The sequence below is a fragment of the Leptodactylus fuscus genome, chromosome 1, assembly GCF_031893055.1.
Source record: "Leptodactylus fuscus isolate aLepFus1 chromosome 1, aLepFus1.hap2, whole genome shotgun sequence".
NCBI classification, from domain to species: domain Eukaryota; kingdom Metazoa; phylum Chordata; class Amphibia; order Anura; family Leptodactylidae; genus Leptodactylus; species Leptodactylus fuscus.
The window spans coordinates 198676419-198703350 of record NC_134265.1 but is presented as its reverse complement, the minus strand read 5'-3'; the positions used below and the strand labels follow the sequence as shown (position 1 = coordinate 198703350).

At 42.3% G+C, this 26932-nt stretch overlaps 1 protein-coding gene across 2 annotated transcripts in view; it reads right to left on the bottom strand.

Annotated features, from left to right (window-relative positions):
- SEMA6B (semaphorin 6B) overlaps positions 1–26932 on the bottom strand; it is a 129225-nt gene that overhangs the window by 48268 nt on the left and 54025 nt on the right. For both annotated transcript variants that reach the window (XM_075281159.1, XM_075281166.1), the window contains exons 7-10: positions 22556–22646; positions 20194–20313; positions 17533–17621; positions 4679–4896 (exon numbers count right to left, since the gene is read on the bottom strand). In XM_075281159.1, coding sequence (XP_075137260.1) covers positions 4679–4896; positions 17533–17621; positions 20194–20313; positions 22556–22646 — 518 coding nt within the window. The remainder of the gene's footprint in view (positions 1–4678; positions 4897–17532; positions 17622–20193; positions 20314–22555; positions 22647–26932) is intronic.

The following is a 26932-nucleotide window of genomic DNA, read 5'->3' as shown; positions in this document are numbered from 1 at the left end:
CGTCCAAGAGCAGTTTGGCGATCAACAATGCCTTTTCCAGCATGATGGAGCACCTTGCCATAAAGCAAAGGTGATAGCTAAATGGCTCAGGGAACAAAACAGAGATTTTGGGTCCATGGCCTGGAAACTCCCCAGATCTTAATCCCATTGAGAACTTGTGGTCAATCATCAAGAGACGGGTGGACAAACAAAAACCTACAAATTCAAGCATTGATTGTGCAAGAATGGACTGCTATCAGTCAGGATTTGGTCCAGAAGTTGATTGAGAGCATGCCAGGGAGAATTGCAGAGGTCCTGAAGAAGAAGGGTCAACACTGCAAATATTGACTTGCTGCATTAACTCATTCTAACTGTCAATATAAGCTTTGGTTACTCATAATATGATTGCAATTATATTTCTGTATGTGATAAAAACATCTGACAAACACACATAAAAACCAGAGGGCTGCAGATCATGTGAAAATATAATATTTGTGTCATTCTCAAAACTTTTGGCCATGACTGTAGTAGCGAGTAGCTGCGAGAGTATTGCACCTCTGTGGCCCGCACAAAAGTCTCAAACTTTGTCTCTTAGAGACAAAGTTTGAGACTTTTGTGCGGGCCGCAGATATGCCTGCAAAGGGCCGCATGCGGCCCGCGGGCCGCATGTTTGACATGCCTGCTCTATGTAATTGCTATTGCTAGCTCTTTTTTGCTATGTGGAGGAGAAAACTATCTGAGAGGTATTTATTGTTGTTGCTCCAGCACAATATGCTAATGCATGGACAAATACTTTAAAGGGATTCTATCATTAAAATCACATTTTTTCTGGATCACACCTAGAAATAGCCTTAAGAAAGGCTATTCTCCTACCTTTCAATGTCTTCTCCACACCACCGTTCGGAAGAAATCCCGTTTTTTGCCTGTATGCAGCACTGGGGGCGTTTCCCAGCACTCAACCAGCACTGGGGGTGTCCCCAATGCTGTGATCAAGAAATCTCCAGTGCCGCCTCCATCTTCTTCAGGAACGGCCTCTCTGCGTGTCCTATTCCGGAGCTGGGTTCAAACTTCTAGGCCTCGCGCAGAACTGACTGCGTATGCCCACAGGCCACAAGAAAATGGTCGCTTACACAGCTGTGAAAGTGGCCATTTTTCTTGTGGCTGCTGTCTCAACTTGAAAACTACACAATTCTTTCAGCTGATCCTACTTATGAGTTATTTAGGAAGTTATCTCCCATCATTGACATGAGCCATGATACAGGATTTATTTCTAAAAAAAAAAAAAAAAAAATCTATACGTGTTGCGGTATTTAATAGTAATTCCATTAATATGTGATTTACTGCCACTATTGGTCGATTCCAAATCACCTTTTTGGATTTGAGGATCTGCATTGATGAGAAGGGTATAATAATTACATCCACATATCACAGGAAGACGTCCACAAACAGTCTCCTACAATGGGACAGTTACAATCTTCCCCCATGAAAGAGGGCAATCCCTATGGGGCAGTTTTTGCAGATGTGCAGAAATTGCTCCAATGATGTGGATTATAACCATCAAGCGAATGACTGGGTAGAAAGGTTCCAGAGATTGGGTTATCCTACACCGTTACTTCAGCAAGCACGCCATTTTGCCAGCACACAACGTCACGTTAACCTACTGATCCCCAATACACTGTCCCTGGATAACAACCCTTTTTGAATCATATACAGTATAACTATGATCAGTGCAATAAGAAGGTCATGAGCATTTTGCAATCATATTGGGGTATTCTCAATTTAGATCCACATCTCAAGGGACTGATTAACAGGTTGACATCTGCTACAACCTCAGCCTCCACTAGCAGACTGATACAGCTACAGACCCTAATCACCTAGTGGAGCAATGAAACAAATCCAAGTCTTCTGCTATTCCTCCCTGATGAACCAGTCTTCACCCTAAAACGTCACACTCCCTGATTTGACCACGCTATCAAAGAGTTTAAAAAACAAAAACGTGGCAGAAACATCATTCACCAAAGGACAAAATCTCATTGACCTTACACCTCAGGAACTCTTAATTAGCTATGCATGAGGAAAAGTCCACATTTCTTTCACAAGAAATAGAAAACACAAGGAACAACCGGCAAAGCTGTTCCGCACTGTAGATAAAAACTTTGCAAATCAAAAGTGCCTAAAACCTAAAACCTCATAATGGCAACAACTCTGTGAAAAATTTTCTTATTACTTCAGGGACAAAGTTTCAGTGATATGAAATGGCATCCAAAGAACAACAGATGACCTTAAGACTGAGGATCCACTTTGCAGAAATGCAGCTTTTTTTATGTACATTTTGCTGCGTTTTTTTAGCCAAAGCCAGGAGTGGATTGAGCAGAAGGTAGAAGAATAAGAACTTCTGATATATTTACCATTCCTTTTGTAGCCATTATTGGTTTTGGATAAAAAACAAAAACAAAAAAAAAACAAAAAAAACAGTAAAATCTGCAACAAAAACACAACATGGAACCTCAGCCTAACAGACCAAATTTAAGCAATAATACATTAAATCAATGGTAGTAATTTGACAGATTAGATGAAACACATTAAAGATATCCTTCAGAGCCCACACAGAGCAACATGTGAACTAGACCCAGATAAAACCTCATTCCTACTGGAATGTCCTGATCTGCTCATTTTGAGATTCAAAACATAGTGAACTATTCTATGAAGACTGGGGAAAGTTATAGGAAATGCTGTTGCTATTCTACTAGATATCAGATGATAGAAAATAACCTGCTCATGGCCAGGGAAAAATCACCATAATCACTATCCTAATTTTCTTAGCTCTCTAAGCAGCATTTGATACCATTGAGTATGACATCCTAATACAAAGAATCTAGGAGTTTTGTGCAATGGATAGCACAGTTCTTCAGTGGTTTAGTTAATTCCTGGCTGACAGACTTGGCTTAAGGGATATATAGTGAGAGCAGAAATAGTCCACTGAAGACTGTCCTTTAGGCTGGGGACCTAGGGGTCGGAAATGCAGCAGGAAAATTCACAGCGTTTTACAGTAAGTGCAAAGTGGATGGGATTCTAGCAAATTCCACGTCCACTTTGCAGTAAAAAACCATGGTGCAAACACGCTGTGAATTCCAAAACCGGTTTTGGAAAATGCAGCATGTCAATTACATCTACAGAAATGCTGGCAGTTTCCCCATAGATATAATCGTAACAGAAAGTCTGGGGAGGAAAACTCTGCACACTTTCTGTTTAAAGTGCTGCGGGAAAAACCGGGATGCGTTCCTGTCATCCCATGGGGCCTTAGACTAAAGGGGTTTTCCAGGCAGAAAATCTTTTTTTTTTTTTTTTTTTTTTTTTTTTTTAAAGAAAAGTCTGTTAGTGCTAGTAATGGGTTAATAAGTACACCCATATACCTTTAGCAGTTTGGAGTGATTTCAGATAGTCTCTGGTTGCTGCTGGCATCCTCTGCATTTGTTTATATGGTGTTAGCTGCCTGCTGTGCATATTCCTGTGTAGCTTCTACACTAGTTTCCTCTCACTCAGCCCCCCTCCTCTCTCACTCCCACAATCCCTTTCACTGTCTCACTAGCCTAGCAATCCCACCCATTACTAGCCCCTTCCATGTCTCCCTAGCTAATTTATTCCGCCCACTACTAGCAGACAGGAAGAGGGGAGGAGCCGCCCCGTACACAGGAAGGCTTGGTAAGTATTGATGGGGATACAACAAAGAGAAAAATTACCACAGCTCTAAAAGATATATAGTTAGTGGCTACAATGTGAACAGTTACCAAGCTCTGGTGCACGAAAAAAGTCAATGAACCTCCCGGTCCAGGTCGGAGATATGCTAGCACCACAAACACGTAATTCAGCAACCAGAGCTTAGAAGCATGTTAATAAAACATAACTTTTAATGAAAATTAAATTAAATTTTTTTTTTTTCCATGATGACACAAAAAAAACATGAAAAACAAAGTAACAAAATATGACGCACTTACTACATGTAAAAAAGACAAGTGAAACACTACTACCGCCTACGCGTTTCAAGGCCGAAACCCCTTACTCATGGACATGTCTTGTTTACATGTAGTAAGTGCGTCATTTTTTTGTTACTTTGTTTTTCATGGTTTTTTTGTGTCATCATGGGAAAAAAAAAAAAAATTAATTTTCATTAAAAGTTATGTTTTATTAACATGCTTCTAAGCTCTGGTTGCTGAATTACGTGTTTGTGGTGCTAGCATTGATGGGGATAGGGGAGGGGGGAGAGTAATAGTGACGTTCCGTTTCCGAAGCGGTGAAACGGAACATCACCGGATTATCAGAAAAGGGTCCCTAGATCAGTCACATGCTAAAGAGATATAGGTAATTATAGATTTTTTTTATTTGAAGTAAGTTAGAAGTTAGGCAGTGGGAGGGGATTTAGTCTAGGGGTTAGTTCTTAGTTTATCCTGGACAACTCCTTTAATTCTGGATAGCATAATATGACTGAAGGTAATGGATGAGAGTGGCAGCTTCAGAGGGAAGGAAGAAATGGGACCTCAGACTATTTAGCAGAAGATTGAAATAACAAGCATTCCTAATCACCATGTGCTTCTGATCTTCTACCACTGTAGCCCCTAAAGAGTAGCTCCAATGGTCCTACATTTTCTCTTTTTGAATATGTGTAATATAGAGATCCCCTTTATGTTTCAGGGGAAGTTACCTGTTAGCTGGAGTAGAGAAGAGAGCAAGAAGAACTGGTTTTCCATCTAATGTCAGAATTTTACTAGATGACTGGATGACGTTGAAGTAAAAATGAGAATCTCCAGGGATAGAGCAGTTTAGGCGCGCTTTCAGAAAGGAAGTGAACTGCTTTTCCAGCACGCGTTGAGATCCCCCCATGTCATTCTTGCATACACGAGCAACACGTGACACAATAACCTGGAGTATTCAGAAATAAAATTATAGTGAATCTGTAGAAAAATAAGCAATGACAGCAACCACACAGTATACATGAGGAACAGAAGCAGTGTTTGCAGAAGGAGAAGGGTTATATATACATTGATCTAAAACAATACCTACACATACCGTATATACTCGAATATAAGCCGAGGCCCCTAATTTTACCACAAAAAACTGGGAAAACTTATTGACTTGAGTATAAGCTGAGGGGGGGAAATACAGCAGCTACTGGAAAATTTCAAAAATTAAAATGGCTGCAGTTTTTGGGTGCAGTAGTTGCTGGGTGATGGGAAAGGGGAGGGGGTGTTTTGGTTGTCTGTCTGCCCCTTCCCTGAGCTTGAGGACTGCTTTTTTTCCCCCACTTGGAATTCAGCCTGGCTGAATATAGGGTATCTGCAGTGCTCCTATGGAAGAGGAGCACTGCAGATAACCTATATTCAGTAGACAGGGCACTTTCAGACACAGGGATACCTAATGTGTTTGTGTTTCACGGTCATTTTCTACTTTTGTGTCTATTCTAGGGAAAGGAGTGATTTAGAAATTTTAATTTATTTATTTTTATTTTTTTTAAAGCTTTTGTCCCCCCCCCCCACACACACACACACTATTTTATGGGAGATTCTATATGGGATATTGCTGCTGGTCATAGACCTTCCCCCCTTAAAAAAAAATATATATTTTTTTTTTTTTGCTTTTTTGCTGACTCGAGTATAAGCTGAGGGGGCCTTTTTCAGCACAAAAACTGTGCTGAAAAATTCGGCTTAAAGGGGCTCTATCAGCAAAATCATGCTGATAGAGCCCCACATATGCGTGAATAGCCTTTAAAAAGGCTATCCAGTCACCGTAAAAGTTATATTAAACTACCCCCCCATTTTAAAATAAAACCCTAAAACAGAATGTGACAAACTTACCGAACGTGCACGCTGGGCGGGCATTTAGGGTGCGCCGTCTTCTTCATCCATGCCTCCTCTTCCTCCAATGTCCTTGGGTCCCATCCTCCTCCGGCGCTCGAGAACTGACATTGCTTTAAAAAAAATGGCCTGGCCGCTTGCGCAGTAGCATGCGGTTTCTACTACGGCTACTGGCCTTTTTTTTTATATCAGTGTCCGCTCGCGAGCGCCGGAGGAGGACGGGACCCGAGGACATTGCAGGAAGAAGAGGCGTGGAAGAAGAAGAAGACACACCCTGAATGCCCGCCCACAGTGCACGTTCGGTAAGTAGGGCACATTCTTTTTTAGGGTTTTATTTTAAAACGGGACCGGGGGTTAATATAAGATTTACGGTGCCTGAATAGCCTTTTTAAAGCCTTTTTAATTCATGGCCGGCTGGAAGCACATGGTATTGTTCCACTGACCTAAGGCTGAGACCCCACATTAAGAAAATACTGTGGTTTTTTTTTTAGCCAAAGTGGATTCAGAAGAAAGTAGAAATAAAAATACTTCCTATATATTTTCTATTTCTTTTTTAGCCACTCTTGGCATTGGCTAAAAAAAAACAAAAAAAAAACTACAATAAAAATAGCTGTGTTTCTGTAAGGCTGCATGCATACGGAGTTACGCCGGGCTTGTAAACATACTCATTCACAGCCGTACACGCGAGCGCAGCAGACGGCTCCCGAACACTTCCCATTCACTTCAATGGGAGCGCTCGTAACAATATCATCTATATACCGGAGCCATAGGAGGATGAACTTAGTCCATTCCTCCCATGACTCCGAGAATACCTGGCATTCCTCCCAGTATCCCAAAAATAAATTGGCGTAGGTAGGCGCAACAGGACTGCCCATGGTAGAAACGACCATCGAATGTGAATGTGTTCCTACTGAGGATGAATCTTATTAACCTGACGACAAACTCACTATGTTCTTTCAAACGGTTTTCTCTCTTATCCAGATAATGTTCTATAGCCCTGCAACCCAGATGATGCAGTATTGAACTATATAAGGCCTCCACGTCTAGACTCGCCAAAAAGGTACCCTCCTCCAACTGCACTCCCAACTGCAAGGTGCCTCAGGACGTCCATTGTGTCTCAGACATACGACGGCAAAGCGAGAACAAATGGACGCAAGATTTGATCCACATAAGAACTCACTCCCTCAGATATGCTGCCGATGCCCGAGACGATTGGACGTCCCTTAAGTGGTGGATAACCTTTATGCACCTTGGGGAGGCAGTAAAAGGTAGCCAGACGTGGAGACCTCGGGAGCATGTACTCAAATTCCCTTCTGAAAATGAGTCCATTATTCAATCCCACCACCAAGATGTCATGTAGCTCCCTAGAGTATTCTGGAGCTGGATCATTGGGCAAAACCGTATAATTCTCTTGAATAGATAATATGTCCATGCACATCCGCACATAATCTTCCCGATCCATTAAAACAATATTGCCCCCCTTATCGGAGGGCTTAATTATTATCGATTTTTCTTTTTCCAGTTTGAGGAGCGCTGCCATTTCAGTCTGATTGAGGTTGTTATATCCATGTTGTGGGATTGACATGGTTGATATTTTTTCAACCACCATCTTTTCAAACACATCAATCATGGACGTATTGCAGGGTGGGGGTGTGGCTGTACTTCTGAGTCTCAGGTCAGTAAAAGGACCTGGACTAGCATCACCCTCCCTCTCCTCCAACAAACCTTCTAACACCTCAAGACCCCCAAGGTCCGTAACCTCTAGACCCAAAGCTGCAGCCCTTCTTTCCTGGACCAATTTCATATATTTACTCCACCTTAATTTTCTAGTGAACAATGAAATATCTTTAATACAAGAAAAGAGATTGAATCTGGTTACTGGCACAAATGAGAGTCCCTTGGACAATAATGATTTTTCTGGTTCGGAAAGTGTATATGTGGACAAATTAATAATCTTGAGCTTGTCATCACATAATCCTTCATTATGTGACTCATACCTACAGTCTGATACCTCAGTCTGAGTGTGGGGAATGTTACTCAGTAAACAACTATTAGAACCTAGAGGACAATTTCTCCTTCTCACTGACTCTGTATTATTTACTTCAGTCCAACTGTTTTGTATCCGGTCTTGGATTATTTCTGGCCCCGTAACATGTATTGGGATATCGGTGGTCCTCTGGATAAAAAACCCCCTCCTATCGCTCCTGGATTTCTACTGGTAGTGGGTTCACCCATTGTTCCTTTGTCTTTATGTCCCCGACCTTTGACACTGGGGGTGGGGTTCCTATTTTTTGATCTCACCACCCCATCTCCAGTTTTATTGTATCTCTCTGATCTCTCTGATCTATCAGTATCAGATGCATCACAGTCGGAAGACGACAAATCACTAACCATTTGGATAGTGTTCCGACCAATGTACGCTCGGTTTTCACGAAATTCTGCCAAATCTCTCTGAAATTGTTGATGTTTTCTCTGTTTAATAAAGAAAGTATACTTTTCAATGTTGACCTGCAATTCTTTTTCTTTTTTAGCAAAATCCGGATCAGTTGAAAAAGTTTTTGCCTTATCAATGATCTCTTTAAGAGTAACCGAACATTTACTGAGGTTGATCTTTTCTTCCTCTAGTAATAATCCAATGAGTCGTAGGGAAGATTCAGTGATCTCCCTCTCCCATTGTGAACATAAACCCACAGACCTAACCCTTTTAGATGGTTGAACCGGATTTCTAAGTCCCCGAGGAATAATCTTGTTGTCCAAGTAGTTGGTAAGACCCTGGACCTCCCACCATGTACGTACATATTCTCTATAGACTTTAGTCAAGTGTTTGAAGGTTTCTTTAATTGACCCCATTTGATCCACCTGTGAAAATTCTCTGTCTGAAAAAACCACTCTAGCCTCCTCCAACCATCTAGCTGATAAATTATCTTCTGATAGAAATCCTGCCATCATACAGGAATAATAAAGACCACAATTGTGTGGAAAAACCCAATATAACCAAGATTATTATTCACAGGGGTTAACTTCAACCACTATCAAACTAACTCACAGTCTGGCTGAATGGTATCTATACTGATGAAAAAATAAATAAATGAATAAAATGTAGCTTTTATTAATTGCCACTTAGGCTAAAAAACGTCCATACACACTACACATGTAACACCCGTACGTATGTATTTACTGAGTCGGAGAATTATCTGCTGATTCCAGTATTGAATCAGCCTATGATGTAAATAGTGACAAGGGCTGAAAGTGAGTGCACTATTGTGTCAACATTGAGCCCGTACACAATAATTGATAATAGGCTGTAACTATGTATGGTACATTGACTCAACATATGCTTTGCAAAATACCAGCGTTTGTATGACAAGCTGCAATAGGTTCCTGGCTGTCATGACAATGGATCGTTGGCCACAGATCTTATTCTTGGGGCCGGGATTCCTACCCAAGATGGCATCTCAGTCAGCTTTGACCAAGGCTCCAGGGGCCTTAATGTGATCAGTGTGAGCACTAATTGCGCACATTAGCGCCAGGCCTCTTCTGTACAATACAGTAGAGACCTGGTGGCTATGGCGGCCGCTCACCTCCTAAGTGGATGCCATATTTAAATACCTGACATTTGACATACTATTACTGTGGATGTCTGGAAAAAAACATGGGCCAAATAGCAGGATGCTTCAATACAAAACACTATTCATTGAATGAAAGAGACAGCGGAAGCACAGCTGGTGCACAGGCGGCACACGGGAGACATCCGCATTTCCCCCTTGCGCCGCCTGTGCCTTTAATTCATAGCTGGCTGGAAGCACATGGTATTGTGCCACTGACCTAAGGCTGAGACCCCACATTAAGAAAATACTGTGTGTTTTTTTTTAGCCAAAGTGGATTCAGAAGAAAGTAGAAATAAAAATACTTCCTATATATTTCCTATTTCTTTTTTTAGCCACTCTTGGCTTTGGCTTAAAAAAAAAAAAAAAAAAAAAACTACAATAAAAATAGCTGCGTTTCTGTAAGGCTGCATGCATACGGAGTTACACCGGACTTGTAAAAATACGCCGGCGCTACGAGCGCTCCCATTGAAGTGAATGGGAAGTGTTCGGGAGCCGTCAGCTGCGTTCACGTGTACGGCTGTGAATGAGTATTTTTACAAGCCCAGCGTAACTCCATGTGCATGCAGCCTAAAGTTGTAGGCCTTATTCTCATTTATGGATGGTGTGTGGTCTGTGGATGATCCACTTTCCATGTTTGGGAAAAGCAGATCAATTTTTTTTTCAGTTTCATTTTCTATATCAATGTCTCTAGGTCAAAGATAAACTGATGACACATGGTCATCTTTTTTTTTTCTTAATGGATTCATAGACTTTCATTGTGTGATGCATCCCTGGTGAAAAAAAAAAAAGTACTTCCATTGTTATTTTGCACCATAGGTTTCAATAAATACAATGAAATGAATGGTTATGTTTGGCATCCACGAAAAATACAAAAGCCATATGTATGTGAAATATGGACATGTGAGTGCGGTGTTTAATCGCTGCTTGATACTTTTACATATTGTAATATTTACATATTCTGAGAAGGTGACAGGCAGGGTGCTGGAGTCCAGATATATCAGCCCCAGGTTTCTGACATATGTGTGGTCCAGTGCGGGTCTTGAGTAGGCCTCAGCACAGGTGTAGATTCTTGGCTCATTACTGGGCCAAAAAAGGTTGCAGCTCTTGCATTGCGATTCCATAAGGTCAAAGGAGGTGTATGGTTCTGTCCTGTAACCCCGAGTCCAGTGAGACAATATTGCTCCTGTTTTGTTTGTGTGGCTGGAAGTAAGTCACACGTATAATTAGTGCACACTGAGTTTTTTGGGGCCGATTTTGACGCTGAATCCACCTCCAAATCAGCCTCCAAAAAAAGCCTCCCAATAGAGTTCTATTGGGAGACTTTTTTTGGAGGCGGATTCAGCGTCAAAAATCAGCACCAGAAAACTATTCGGAGCCCTTTTTTGGAGGCTCATTTGGAGGCGGATTCAGTGTCAAAATCAGCGCCAAAAAAACTCCATGTGCACTGACCCTTTGGGTCCATTCACATGAATTTGGTGTGGAATCCACCTCAGATTCAGTGCTGAAAAAAGCACCTCCCATTGACTTCAATGGGTTCCTTTTTCTGCTAGCAAAGACATTTTTGTAATACTCCGGTGACTAGCACACAAGACTTTTTGAATCATTTCAAGCCAAAGTTAAATGAAAATACCCCAAATTCTCTATCTATAAATAGTACCACCAATTACTGTATTATTAATAAAGAAAGATTATGAATGATAATCTGTTTTCCCTTCGCCCAAACAGCAGCACAACTGGGGTATTTCTGCCCCTATGAGCTGTTAGGACAGGTGGAATTTTTAATTAACTAACAGCTTTGACCCCTATAAGAGGCCGGAAGACCTGCTCCTCCCTTCTGTTAGTAACAAGTATGATATACAGAGAACAATTTATGCCAAGAGATACACACACATATACAAAAATTTTGTACAACAGTACCTCCTAGGGAGGGAGCCTTGTGCTGCTGTTTGGGCTAAGGGAAAACAGATTATCATTCATAATCTTTCTTTCCCCCTACGCCCAACAGCAGAAAAACTGGGGATTTAGCAAGTATTGTTTCCCCTAGGGCGGGTCCTCCTGGCAGGCCGATGCCAAGACGGAGTGCCCAAATGCTGTAGCATCGGCCGTATGCCAGTCCAGTCTGTAGTGTTTGGCAAAAGTCAGCTGTGAGCGCCAAGAGGCTGCAGCACATATTTGTTCTAGAGAGAGGAACCGTGTCTCTGCCCATGACGTCGCCACTGCTCGGGTGGCATGGGCTCGTAGAAAATCTGGAACAGGAAGAGCTTGGGCCCATAGGGAACAGCTGATGGCTTCTCTGATCCATCTAGACAGGGTTACCTTTGATGCTTTAGCGCCTCTATTGTGGCCAAACACATTAACCAGAAGATTCTCTGATCTTCGGAATGGTGCTGTACGGTCTAGGTAAATACGTAGTGCTCTTACCAGATCCAGTGTGTGTAGCTTCTCCTCCTGCTCCGTAGCAGGAGAGGGAAAGAAAACCGGCAGGGTGATCAATTGATTGGTGTTCTGAAGTGTGGGTACCTTTGGCAAGAATCCTGGAACGAACCTTAGCTGTACCCCGTCAGGGAAGAAGGTTATGAAAGGTTCGGAGGCTGCTAGGGCCTGCAATTCGCCAACTCTCTTAGCGGAGGTTATTGCCAGCAGGAACGTCACCTTGAATGACAGGTACTTCCAGTCCACTTCAGATAATGGTTCGAAGGGGGGCGCACAGAGCCCTTGTAGAACCGCGGCCAGGTCCCACCTTGGGACAGGGGGCCGTACTTGGGGGCGGAGCCTGGCAGCCCCCCCCGTGTCTCCAGGAGAGCAGATAGAGCTGACACTTGGACTTTAAGGGTGGCAGGTGCTAGTCCTCTCTCCAGGCCGTTCTGTAAGAACTCTAGGACTGCATCTCTGTCTGGATCGTGGTGGCTGCCTGTACACCAATCTCAGAATATCCAGGCGATCCTCTGGTAGCTCTTATTGGTTGCCTCTGCTCTTGAATGGGCTAAGGTACTTAGCACTCCCTGGGACAATCCTCTGTCTGCGCGTATGGCGCGGTTAACCTCCAGGCAGTGAGGTTGAATTTGTCTAGGCCCAGGCAAGGCCGACTGTTCAGTGACACCAGGTTCCTGACTGGTGGAAGCCTCCAGTAGTTCCCCCGACTCATAAGGATAAGGTCGGTGAACCATGCCCTTTTTGGCCAGAACGGCATGGTTACTATTGCCGAAGTCTGGTCCTGCCTGAGTTTCTTCAATACCTTCGGGATCATCGGCATGGGAGGTAACACGTATGCCAGTTCGAACCTCCATGGTATTGACAGGGCATCCACCGCCAAAGGGTTGTCTTCAGGGAGCAAAACCTTTCTACTTTGGCATAGTGTTGGGTGGCCATCAGATCCACCTCGGGGAGACCCCACCTCCTGGTCAGGTAGTGGAAGATGTCCTGGTTCAAGGACCATTCGCCTGCGGTCGGGCGGCCTCTGCTGAGTTGATCCGCTAGGACGTTCAGGCGGCCCTGGATATGTACCGCGGCCAACTGGGAGAGGTTCCGTTCTGCCCAGGATAAAATCAGGTTGGTGACTTGTAGAAGGGAGGGGGACCTAGTACCTCCTTGCTTGTTGATATAATGGACTGTCGTCAGATTGTCCGACCTGACCTTGACCGCCTTCCCCCGTAGAAGTGGTGCAAATGACAGAAGGGCTCGATGAACTGCGGTAAGCTCGCGCCAGTTGGATGAGTGCGTCCTCTCCCGCTGATTCCACATACCTTGTACCGCAGTCTCCCCCAGATGAGCTCCCCAGCCTGTGAGGGAGGCATCTGTAGTCAACAGGGTCCAGACGGGCTGGACCGAGGACTTCCCATCTCGTAGATGGGTCCACCAGGGCAAGGTTTGCCGGGTGCTGATGGTTAACTGGATTGGCTTCTGTAAACCTGAAGGACTGTGATTCCAGACTCTCAAGATCTCGTTCTGTAGTGGGCGCATGTGCCACAGGGCCCAAGGAACTGCATCTAGGGTAGCGGACATCAATCCAAGGACCTTCATGGCCGTCCTGATGGTGACCTTCCGTATAGAAGATAAATGATGTACTGCCCGAGCAATTTTCCTTTTGCGAGGAGAAGGAAGAGAGACTGTCATGCTGAGAGAGTCTAGAATAAGTCCTAGGAACTGAACTTGTGTTGATGGCACCACTACTGACTTCAGCCACCCCAGCTTGTCTAGTAGAGCTACAACGATCTGCACCTGCGTGGTAAGAACCTCCTTTGAATGAGCTTTGAGAAGCCAGTCGTCCAGATAGGGGACTATAAATATGCCTTGAAGGCTCAGGGCGGCAGCGACTGGAGCTATGACCTTTGTGAAGGTGTGGGGGGCGGAGGATATGCCGAACGGGAGGGCTGCGAACTGGAAGTGCGCCTCTTTCCCTTCTATGTATACGGCAATCCTTAGGAACTTTTGGTGTGCCGGAAAGATGGGTACGTGGAGATAGGCGTCCTTCAGGTCCAGAGTGACGAAGTGATCTCCACGCTGTAGAAAAGGCAGCACCGACCTGATGGTTTCCATGCGAAACCGCACCTTGCGGATGTAGTGATTCAGGTACCTGAGATCGATAATCATACGCCACTCACCCGATGACTTGGGGACCAAGAAGACTGGAGAGTAGACGCCTGTGCCTTGATCTGCGCAAGGAACCACCTCCAGCGCGGCCTTGTCCACGTACTCCTGAATCGATTTATCCAGATGAAGTTGTTTGGGGCCCTGAAGAGGGCGGGTTCTTACCATCTTCTCTGGCGGCTGGGAAATAAAATTAATTTTATAACCCTCCTGGATTGTCTGAATGACCCAGGGGTCCTGAATATTCTGGCGCCAGGCATCCACATAGTGGGAAAGACGACCGCCCACCACAGGGGAGGGGGCGGGTGAGGAGAGGGGGGTGGTGGGGTGGGTGGATTAGAAGGAGGTGCCCTTACGTTTACGAGAGGAGCCCCGACCTCTATCTCTGCCGGATCGTCGCTGACCTCTAGTTCCTCTTCTGGAGGTGCCTCTTCCTCGAAAGGAGGAACTCTGACCTTCAAGGGGCTGTGGCAAATTCTTGCCTTTGGAGTCGGCCAGTGACTCCATAATCCGGTCGAGCTCCCTCCCGAACAGCCGTCCCGGCTCAAAGGGGAGACCACACAGGCTATTCTTGGAGGTGAGGTCAGCCTTCCAGGGTTTCAGCCACAGGGGTCGGCGAGCAGCAGTAGCCAGTGCCATAGATTTGGCGGCCAGACAGGTCTGGAAATGGGTCGCCTCCGTCAGATGATCCACCAGCAGAGAGATGTCCGACATCGCTGCCAGGAGGTCATTTCGATCCACTCCGGAATCTATGTCCTTGGCAAGTGACGAGACCAGACGAGGTCTTTTGGCTGAGGATTCCATCCTTTTCATGGAGTCATGGACGAAGCCCTTCACCCAGGATACCATCTCCCGCATGGGGGTTGCCTCAGAAGGGGGGGCTCTACATCCTGGACAAAAGCAAAACTGGGAGTCGTCAGGTAGTGGGACTCTGCAGGTAGCGCATGAGAGATGCTTCCTCTTTGCCACGGCTTTCCTCCGAGGAGGAACAGTAGAGGAGGAAGAAGACGACATTCTGAGAAGGAATCAAAGAAAAAAGAGACTACTAGCAACCTTTGCCCTCCCATAGTGGGAACCGTTACCACCCCTTCCCCCTGGCCGTCTCCCCCAAACCTGAATCAATGGAGCAGCTTTCTAGGACAAAATTGACCAGGGAGCTTCTCTAGTTGAGGTGCCAGTAACCGGAGCAACAGGCACTGAATGATGGTCTTTGGAGGGGTTATATAGGCCAGGAGGCGGGACTACAAAAGGAACGCCCCCCTTCCTTCCATGGGGCAATCTTTGGAGGGCAAAAAGCAAAAAAAGTACAGAAGAGGGGCCCCTCAATACTGACAGGATCCCCAGAAACTGGAGGGGACCCCCCCCCCTCAGGCATCCCGGCATCCGCTTGTCTCTAGGGGGTTTCGTTCGCCCGCCGCGGCGGACGAGTAAGGCGGTGGACCCGGGGAACCAAAGAACGGTTCCCAGGAGAAAGGTTCCTAGCCGCGCAGGGAAACCCGGATCCGGTGCGGCACCACTCCAGGCGCACGCATGAGCCGGCGGGCTCCCCCGGCGGGGGAGGAAGCAGAAAGGCTCTGAAAGAGCGAAAAAAGAAAAAGAAAAAAAAAAAAACACAGCAAGTCTTCCGCTGTCAGGTAAGAAGGAGGGGGGAGAAAGAGCAGCAGACCCCTATGAGAGGTCAGAACCCCTGCTCTCCCCTACCACCTGTCCTGTCCCACAGGACAGAAAAAACACAAGGGAGGAGCAAGTCTTCCGGCCTCTTATAGGGGTCAAAAGCTGTTAAGTAATTAAAAATTCCACCTGTCCTAACAGCTCATAGGGGCAGAAATACCCCAGTTGTGCTGCTGTTGGGCATAGGGGGAAATACATGTACTGACAGCTATGCACTAATGAGTTATCATAGAGTGCAGACAATATATCAAATAGGTCATTGTAAAACAACAGCTATACAATTATACAAGGATGCTGTGAAAAAAAATCGGAGTATTATTTACTATTTGATAGTCTATAGTTTAGCTTAACATGAATAAAACAGTGAACTACTAGGATTTTTATACCATAGTAAGATAGTGTTATTTTTTATTTTTGTATGTAAAAAACATTGTACATTTTTAAACAGTTTTTGACTGAGGCGCCACGTTACGGAAATGCAGCTTTTTTGTTTCAGATTTTGCTGTGTTTTTTTGAGCCTATGCCAAGAATGGCTACAAACAGAATGAGAAATACATACTTCTACATTTTACTCAATCTACTCCTGGCTTTGGCTCAAAAAACCTAAGCAAAATCTGCAGCAAAAAAACCTGCGTTTCCACAATGTGGGGCCCTGGCCTTTAATGGCATTTTAGCAATATTGTTACAATTTTTTAAAAATACTTTAGTGCTAAGGCCCCACACAGCAAACTACAGCTAAAAACCGCAGCATAAACACAGATATTTTTCCACAGCGGATTTTCCTGCAGTGTTTCTTCTATGATTACATTTATAGGGAAAAAGCTGACATTTTGAAAAAGGAGAAAACCTGCTATATTTTTTTGCAGAATTTACTGCATTATTTTGAGCTTAACACAGGAGTGTCTACAAAAGGAATGGAAAGTATGAATGTAGTTCTGAGGCTGAGGCCCCATGTTGCGGAAATTTTTTTTTTTTTTTGTTGCAATTATAAATATTTCCTATATATCCTGTTCCATTTTTAGCTTTGGCTCTTAAAGACAAAGTAAAATCTACAACAAGAAGCTGTGTTTCCAGCCTCAGCCTTATACTTCTTCCATCTGCTCATTCCACTCCTGGCTTTGACATTAAGAAAAAAAAATACAAAACAAACCAAAAAAAAAAAATCAATCTACAAATTATTATTATTATTTTTTTTTTAAAGTAGGTTTTCTGCAATGTGGAACCCCATGTAGTGGACTGTGGACTTTCTGCTTCCATTAGACCTATAGGGAAACTGACGATGTTTTGAATAACTGACATGCTGCGATTTCTAAGCATCTGCGGGTTTTCTGTGAAAAACATTGCAGAAAAAACTGCGCAGTTTTTCTCAAAGAATGTTTTTTGTGTTTTTTTTGCTGTGGCCTGCTAAGTGTGGCTTTAACCTTAAACAGTTTTTATTTCATTATCTTTATTTCATTATCTTTAGAATGCAGCTTTAATAGATTTTAATGCTTTATGCTACATTTTTGGCATTGTTTATTACTTTTAACACTGTAAATATGCTTCTTCTGGCCATAGAGAAGCTTATGGGGAAAATGCTCGAAATATACCAGACCTACAGCGTGCTGAATTTTAGGAAGAAAAAAAAACCCACCCAAACACCCAAATAAATGCTTAGTAGTGCATTTCATAACGTACTATAGACTTTAAAACAACATCTTATCAAAAAAATCAATAAAACTGACAACAACAAAAAACACGGAATAAAAAACTGTGTGTAAAACCATTTGCACAGAGTAGCCAGAATGTGTCAGTAATGTGTAATTTTGAAAAATTTGTAAATAAGCAGACATATATACCTTCTCAAAGTAGTTGAACTCCATTGCTATCTCCCTGAAGAAGAAATAAACATGATCTTTCCACTCCACTGCATTGACAAAATACGGATCTAGGCAAGAAAAATTAAATAAATAAATGGACTTGATTATTCAACATCAAATATTTTATCAGTCCTAGATTAAATGTAAAATTTGCAAAACTGAGTAACGCCAAACATGGTACAAGTTATGGGACATATTTACTAATAATGTCTAAGGTTAAGGCCCCACATAGTGAAATCATGTTAAATGCAGCGAAAACATGCTATATATGGGGAGTTCAGTCCTCCTCCCCTCTTTTTGTTGATACCAGCCTTGACTATTCTGTACAGGGAGCAGATTACATTGAGCACTCGCCACCTCCATTACTTGTTTCATATTGTATTCTCTCTACAGCTTGTATTAGCACTCATGCTAAGTTATGAGTTGTGACCCTGTTATACTCTGCTGCAGCAACATGTGATTGTACAATTTTGATGCTTGGTTATCCCTGTTTGTTTCTCTATCGTCAAAAATATTGCCCTCAATATCACATAGCGTGTTTTTCACAAATGCATGCATTTTTGGAAACAAAGCTTTTCTGCAGCTTTTTATTCTTGCAATGTATGGATGACATTAACCCCTTAAGGACCAGGCCATTTTTCGGTTTCGCATTTTCGTTTTTCCCTCCTCACATTTCAAGAGCCATAACTTTTTCATTTTTCAGTTCACAGAGTCACATGATGGCTTATTGTTTGCGGGATAAATTGTACTTTGTAATGGAACCATTCAATGTGCTTATTGTTTGCGGGATAAATTGTACTTTGTAATGGAACCATTCAATGTGCTGTGCTATGTACTGAGAAGCTGGAAAAAAATTTAGAATGAGGTGCAATTTGAGAAAAATGCATTTGCACCATTTTCATATGGGTTTAATTTTTACAGTGTTCACTCTTTGGTAAAAAATGACATGTTACCTGTATTCTGCATGTCAGTACGAACACAGCAATACCAAATTTATATAGTATTTGTAATGTTTTGATACCCTTTGAAAAATGGAAAACTGCAATATATATATAAAAAAAAAAATTGTGTCGCCATTTTCTGACACCTGTAGCTTTTTCATATTTACATGTATGGATCTGGGTGTCTTTTTATGCGGACAAGATGACGTTTTTATTGATACCATTTGGGGAAAGAGCTCATGGTTTGATCACTCTTTATTCAATTTTTTATAGGAGGCAAAGTGTTGAAAAAAAATGCTATTTGGCTTTTTTTTGTCGCTACACTGTTCACAGTATGGGATAAATGTTTTAATATTTCGGGCATTTTGGAGCGCGGGGATACCTAATATGTTTATGTTTAATTTTCCTTATTTACTTTTATATCTGATCTAGGGAAAGGGGGGGTCATTTGAATTTTTGTATTTTTTTTAATACTTTTAAAAACTTTTTTTTTCTTCTTTTACATTTATGATCAGACCCCTTAGGTACCTTGAAACCTAGGGGTCTTATTGCTCATACTATTCACTGCAATACTACTGTATTGCAGTGAATAGCAAAATGACAGCAGTTCTATTAGACGATGCCTCTGGCATCGTGCAATAGAACCAATGCTATGACAAGCCTGGAAGCCTTCAATAAGCTTCCGGTTGTAATAGCAACCAATTGCCACCCTCCGGTGACATTCAGGAGGGCGGCGATTGGCGAAAAATGGCAGCGCCCGTGCCGTCTGCACAGTTTAGACACTGCGGTGCCATTTGACCACAAAGTCTAAAGGGTTAATAGCAATGATAGGTGTGGGCACCCACCGCTGCTGTTAGCGGTGTGTGCTGGCTATATTCTACAGTCGGCATCTGCCCTGTATGGAGAAAGCTCAGCTTCTGAGCTCTCTCCATACAACCCCAGGAGACTCTTGAAGTAGTACAGGGGTTAAACAAAATCTTATTCACTTTGTTGGTACCATAAAAAAGGTTTTTTTCTGCTGTGTTTCCACAATATGGAACTTTATCCTAAAAGTAAAATGCAAACTTGGGCCTGGTTCACATCTGCGTTTGGTATTCCATTCGGGCAGTCTGCTTGGGGACCCCTCTAATGGAATACCGAACGCATTGACAAGCGGTGAGCTTATGAAAGCACATGGACTGCATAGACTATAATGGGGTCTGTGTGTTTTCCGCACGGAACATGTGGAGAGAAAAGTACTTCATGAACTATTTTCCTCTCCACATGAGTCATGCGAACACCGCATGGAAAACACACAGACTCCATTACAGTTTACGGGGTCTGTGTGGTTTAAGTGCTCACCGCTTGTCAATGCGTTCGGTATTCCATTTTGGGGGGCCCCATGCGTACTCCCCAAACGGAATACCGAATGCATATGTGAACCTAGCCTTAGACGAGAGACTTAAACTGTGACAGCTTTATCTTTAATTAAATCTATGGCGCGTGAATCTGTTAATGAATGTATAGCGTGTTATGGGTTGAAGTGTATGGCGTATAATGTACGGTGTATGAATGTGTGAATGAATATATGGTGTGTTATAGGTCATTGATATTGATTTTCCTCGTGACAGATTGCCTTTAAGAGTAAAAATATTTTTGTGTTGTATCTTGTGTATAATACAGTGAGCGAGAATCTGTAAAACAAAAAAATCTTACTAACCCTTAAACCATTTCGAGTCATGTTTAACGCTTCTTAGAGTTGGAAGATGACCAAGACTGCGATATACGACAGCATCAATTGCAAGAAAATCGGTTACGGTACCGGTGAAGAGCATTCCATCTGGGTGTGTAGGATAAAAATAAAACAAATGCATTGTTTAAATATAAATAATAAGAGCCAGGATCTGATCCTCATTGCCCCACTTTTTGTATTAGGCTTGATACATTTTCCCAGTAGTGTAGATCCAAATCATTATACTGCCAATTAAATAATTAATTTCATAAAGGAATAGTACATGGTGGATATAGGAAACTCTGTAATATCTTATTAAGGAAATCTGTTTCTTCTCCACTTATTAGGATGGTCTATTCCTCCAGATCTTCATTCAGGCTACGTATTTATAGAAGACCTGTCTCTATATTCATATCACACATAGAACTGTATAGATTGTAGAGGAGAAAGAGTGCTGTTCCCTTTTTTTTTCTCATTGTATACAGTGATAAGAATCTCATCTTCATACATGGCTGTATTAAAAAAGCTGAACAGCAGAGTAGCAGCTGCAGTTATTTATATGTGTCTTTTCTAGTAGCCTCTTTCTCCCCGTCTCCTAGACTAATATGTAAAAAGTGACCCAGCTTTCTAAATGGAGTATGAAACATATTTCTTAAGGTGTAACTCCCATTTTATTTTTGCCAATTGTTCCAGGGGCTGTGTGGTAATTTTTTGTAATGTACATTATTAACCTATCAAGATTACTTTCAATAGAAAGGCTACAAAATTCCCATTAGCAATGCTCTAACTAAGCACTGAAGAGAGCTTGGTATTAGGATATTATCCTAATAAGAAAAATAGAAATAGGGTATAATTTGAAACAGAACTGGGTCAGGAGGAGTTTTCTCTATGGTGTGCACATGATATTTGTTTTCTTTGTACATACATTTTCTTTACAAATATTGAAAAATTGTACAACGTGCCTCAAATCAAATATTGAAAAAACGAATAGGAGAGCCAACCTATCCCACTAGGACGGTTCCCATAATAACACTTTTATTAAATATAATTAAAATCGTATCCCCAAACAAAACAAAAACCAAAACCAACACCCATAAATTAGTATTAGACCAAAAAAAAAAAAATCGCACCCCAGTTGTGGAGATAAAAGCGATTTAAAAAGCAGCACAATCCAATCCGGGAGTCACAGTTATAGTGGTCTGATTCCCTGTTAGGGACCCATCTTTTTCTATCGTGCTGTTTTTTAAATCGCTTTTATCTCCAAAACTGGGGTGCGATTTTTTGGTCTAATACTAATTTATGGGTGCTGGTTTTTGTTTTGTTTGGGGATATGATTTTAATTATATTTAATAAAAGAGTTTTTATGGGCAACGTCCTAGTGGGATAGGTTGACTCTACTATTCGTTTTTTCAATACATAGATTTTCTTTGTACATTTATTTTCATGTTTTTTTAACTTTTCATGTGTTTATATAACAGATTATTATAACTATGTATATTATGAGTATGAGATAAATTGTGTGTTGTGAGAGTGAAACGCAGGCGATAATTGAGTTAGGAGGTATTAATTGCAATGTGGTTATATATATGATATGGGAGACATTTTTTGAGATTCAAACTAATATTCAGCAGCGTCAGCTACATGCACAGCTGATACTGGGGGATATAAACCTCACTACTATGTACATGCAGCATTCAGGGAAACTTTTGAGTCCCTGTTCTCCTCAGTGCAGTTGCTGTCAACAGTTGGACCCCCAGAAAACTGACATTTATTCCCAATTTGTGCCACATCCACTATTTAAAGGGGCTCTATCACTGGGAAATCATTTTTAACAAATCACATCATTGCATAGGCTTTAGAAAGGCTATTCCACACCTACTTTTAGTATGTAAATTGCCTCAGTGGTTTCTGAATAAGTCCGTTTTTATTCATATGCTAATGAGCTTCCAGGCAGCACAGGAAGTTCCCTGCTATTATCTCCTATGTGTGTGTGCAAAAAGGAAGCTGAGCCATCAGCAGCAGCCTGTGCATAGGAAACAATAGCAAAGGGGGTGCACGATGCATCGTGCACCAGTCTAATTAGCATATGAATAAAAACTGACTTATTCAGAAACCACTGAGGCAATTTACATACAAAAGGTAGGTGTGGAATAGCATTTCTAAACGCTATGCAAGGATGTGATTAGTTAAAAATGACTTTTCCCAATGATAGAGCCCCTTTAATTAAAGTACATTACTCATTTGGTGGTTATTTTAGTCATTTAGTCAGTCAGCTTACATGAAAATGGAGTTAAACACAGAATAACTAGGATTTTAAAACTCTGCAAAACAACTTTTGTTAGTACTTTACCTGCAAACAAAGCCACATTTCCATGTTTTGGGTCATATGGACACCGTGCCATTCCATTTATTATTTCCCCAACTTGCTCGAGCAAATCAAACTATAAAAAAATTAAACAGAAGACATAAAACATTTTTATTTTCAATTACAAAAATTATTTCAGTGAACTATTATATTTTAATTTTATTATCATTATTACATATTTTAGCCAAATATGCGCAATCAATATAAATACTCATAAATAAAATCAGGAAACACAAGGCCAAAACTCTTGGTATTTATGGTTATATCGTTAGAAGATGAGAAATGTTTAATATATGTGGGTCCTAGTGGGATTCCATTACAAATGACTGGAAAAGACTTGTGCATGCGCAACCCTCAGTCATTTAGTTTCAGCTATGAACAAGGCCTCGTTCTCCAGAGGTTCCTGAGATAGGACCAGTGTTTACGGCATAAGGATCCTACTAATATTATAAATGTGAAAGTTTGTGTGTTTGGATGTTTGTGTGTTTGTTTCTCAACCACACAAAAACTGCTGAACGGATTTTGAATGAAATTCAGCACATAGATAGATTGTAACCTCGATTAACACATAGGCTACTATTTATCCCGGTAAATGACATGGATTCACGACTGTTATGAAATATTGTTCACATACTATATTACACTGCTCTTATCTCAGCTTCTGAGAAAGCCAGGGTTGTTATCTCTCTGTGTAAACACACACTAACCCTCTGTGGTTTGTGTTCATACATTTGAAAATTATCTGATCTGGTCCAGGCATTGCTGACAAACTGACATGGGCAAACACCTTTAAACCAAATTGGCAGTTTGCCAATTTTCAGAACTTATACCCTTGCCAGTAACTGATGAACCATATAATACTGTGGGTATAGATATTACTGGTCCACTGGAAATATAGTTCCAAAGATAACAATTTTATTCTTACAATTGTAGACTACTGCACCAAGTACCCTGAAGCCATACCTATGCGCACAGTTACTGCTATAAAAAAATTGCTGAGGAAATTTTTGAATATGTTTAGCAGAGTTGGATTACCTAAGCATATCCTTCTTGATCTCAGTAGTAATTTTAAACCTTCTTTTCTGTTATAAGTATATTATTATTATTATTATTATTTAATTAGAGCACCATTATTTCCATGGTGCTGTAAATTTGAGGGTTTACATACTGTACACAAAATATACAAAACAAGTATAATGACCAACTAGTGCAGTGGGACTGAACGCCCTGCCTGCGAAGGCTTACAGTCTATAAGGGAAGAGGGATGAAGACAGTAGGTCAAGGTAGAAGCTGTTCAGATGGTAGTGTGGTGACAGTAGTGTTATTTAAGGGTCTTCTTCAAGCTTGTTATTGTGGGAGACAGTCTTATGTGTCATTGTAGTGAATTCCAGAGTATGGGGGATGCACGGGAGAAGTCTTGGAGGTGGTTGTGTGAACAGCGGATAATAGCAGAGTCGGGTAGGAAGTGTTAGGAGGATCAGAGGTCAGATTAGGTCAGAGATGTATAGAGGGGACAGGATGTAGGGCAGTGATTTTCAACCAGTGTGCCGCGGCACACTAGTGTGCCGTGACACATGGTCGGGTGTGCCGCGGGGAAAGTTCCCCAGACGCATGCCAAGATTGGCACGGGAGACCTATTTTGCTGGCACAGCAGCCAGTCCCCGTGTAAATGTAGACGGAGCGTCCCTTCACTGCTCTGCTAGCTAGAGCTGAGGTGTAGGACACGCCCCCTTCTCTCCCTGCCCACCAATCAGAGGTGAGTCTCTCACTGCACAGGATAAGGGCTCCTTGGACCTGCTGCTACATGTGAGGAGGAGCTCCTGCCGTCTGCAGCCCTGAATAGGAGAGGAGGAGAGGAAGCTGAACAAAGTGAAAGTAAAAGAAAACACCAGGTTAGTAACTATTCTTATGAATGTCAGGCATTTGGGGTTATTACTTTAGTTTTAGTAACTCCATGTGCCTCACATTAATAGCAATTAACCCCATCATGTCCCTCATATTAACTCCTGTGTGGCTCACATAAGAGTTAATAACATGTGTGACATATGGGGGTACTATATAATGAAGATATTTACTTAATTATCACCTCCATATGTCTCACATATCAGTATCCCTTATGTAAAGCACACAGGGGGTTAATGTGAGGGACATGATGGGGTTCACTGCTATTACTATGAGGCACATTGAGTTGTAACCTGTAATATACATGACCAGACTTTTTATACACAACTGTGGATAAGAGTACAGACCTATACATTTCTAAGGACCCATATACACAGCCATTCTTTTTGTGGCTGTGTATCTGGGCCAAATTGAAGAGCTGAAAATTATAGAGCAGGTCCTATATCTGTCCTATACCTACCCTATATCTGTCCTATATATACCCTATATCTGTCCTATACCTACCCTATATCTGTCCTATACATACCCTATATCTGTCTGCATTTGTGGCCCTGTCAATTAATTTTTAATGTTTATATCAGTGAAAACCACATGCGTGCCACTTGTATGCAGAAGGCGTAAGGCTGAGGCCCCACATTGCATAAACGCAGCGTTTTTGTTGCAGATTTTGTGGCAGTTTATTTCAACCAAAGAATCAACCATTTAGAATCTATATTATTAACTATATGTATAATATGTACTGTTTTAGTGTCATTTTGTGCCATTTTGGTTGGTGGTGTGCCCCGGGATTTTTTAAGTGTAAAAAGTGTGCCGCGGCTCAAAAAAGGTTGAAAATCACTGATGTAGGGGACAGGAGGTGCAACTGGATTGGGTCAAGTGCATACTAGGTGAGGTGAGGATTTTGAAATTAGGGTGGAGAGCTTTTCATTGGTGACGATGGAGAAACAGGTTAAGGATCAAGAGCAATGAACATTTAGGTAGAGTAATTATTGGGGGTGAAGACTGTCTGTGATGGTGCCATGGTGTTTTTGAAATAAGAGGCGAAGTCTTCAGCTGAGATAAGTGATGCTGGAGGGGCACAGGAGAACAGAGAAGGGAGTTGAAGGTAGCGAATATCTGTTTGGGGTTGCGGGATAGGGAATATTTTAGTGTAGTGAAGTAGACCTGTTTTGCAGAGGTGACTGTGTTCGTGTAGTTGAGAGCTTTTTCTTTATCCCTTCTGGGAGTGGCTTTTCTTTCAAAGGTGTCGGCAACCTGTGAAGTATGCCTCAGTTATTTTTGCCACTACTGTGTGCCAAAGTTGCCTGTTGATCGGTCAGGCTCTGATATGTGTGAAGGGGGCCTACAGCGTCAAGGGCTATAATAACAGTGGCATTATAGAAGGCTGCAGCAACATCTGCATCTTGGAGTGAGGATATGTCAGTGAGTGCTAGGAGAGAATCAGAGAGTGTGTGTATGAAAAATAGGTTAAGGTTCCTGCGGGTGTGTGCTGGCTTTTAGATTTGGGGGGGTCTGTTACAAAAGAGAGCAAAAAGAATGTTAGTAAGTTGTGGTCAGAGAGCATGGTTGACAAGTTAGAGAAGTTGAATAGAGAGCAGAGGCAGGTGAAAATGAGGATTGCCTGTTTGTGTGATTGGCAGAGGAAGACCAGTGAGAGAGACCAAAGGAGGCTGTGAGGTTGGAAGTGGAGGGGTGGTTTGAATTAATGGGGATGTTGAAATCACCCATGATGATGTTGGGGGTGTCTGTGGATAGAAAGTGAATTAGCCAGGTGGTGAAATGGTTGATGAAGGTGGCAGTAGGTCTTGGCGATCGGTATGTGACATCCAATTGGAGTTTGATTGGTGAGTCAACACGAACAGTGTGCACTTCAAAGTAGGGGAGGGTGAGAGCACTTGGATCAGGCTGAAGGAGCAGTTGTCAAACAGGAAAATGTCAATGCCTCCACCAAGATTGTTGTTGGGGTGGGGAGTGTGTGAGAATTGCAGACTGCCATAGCAGAGGGAAGCAGGAGAGGTAGTGTATGAGGGTGTGAGCCATGTTTCTGTGATCCCGAGAAAGTAAAATTCACAAAAAATTAAGAGACTGTAAATGTGATCTAGTTTATTACGTATGGAACAAGCATTCCACAGTGCACTGAAGAGGGCAGGGGAGGTGCAGGAGGCGCAGGAGCAAGGAAGATGGGTGCAAGATTTAGGGAGTTCCATGCATTCGTGTTGGTTGTGTAGTAAAAGGAGGAAGATCTGACAGTAGGGGTGCGCTGTAGTGGTCCAGGATTAGGAGATATGTTGTCAGAAGTAAGGAGAAACAGGGAGAGAGATATAATGTGTAAGTAGGAGAGAGTGTGGGGGGAAGGGGTTGTGTGCTTCTGGGGCAGAAAGTTTTCAGGTTTAAGCTGTACAAAGAAGGTCGGATGGAGGGGTAGAATAGATGGAGAGATACAGATTTTGTTACTGACAA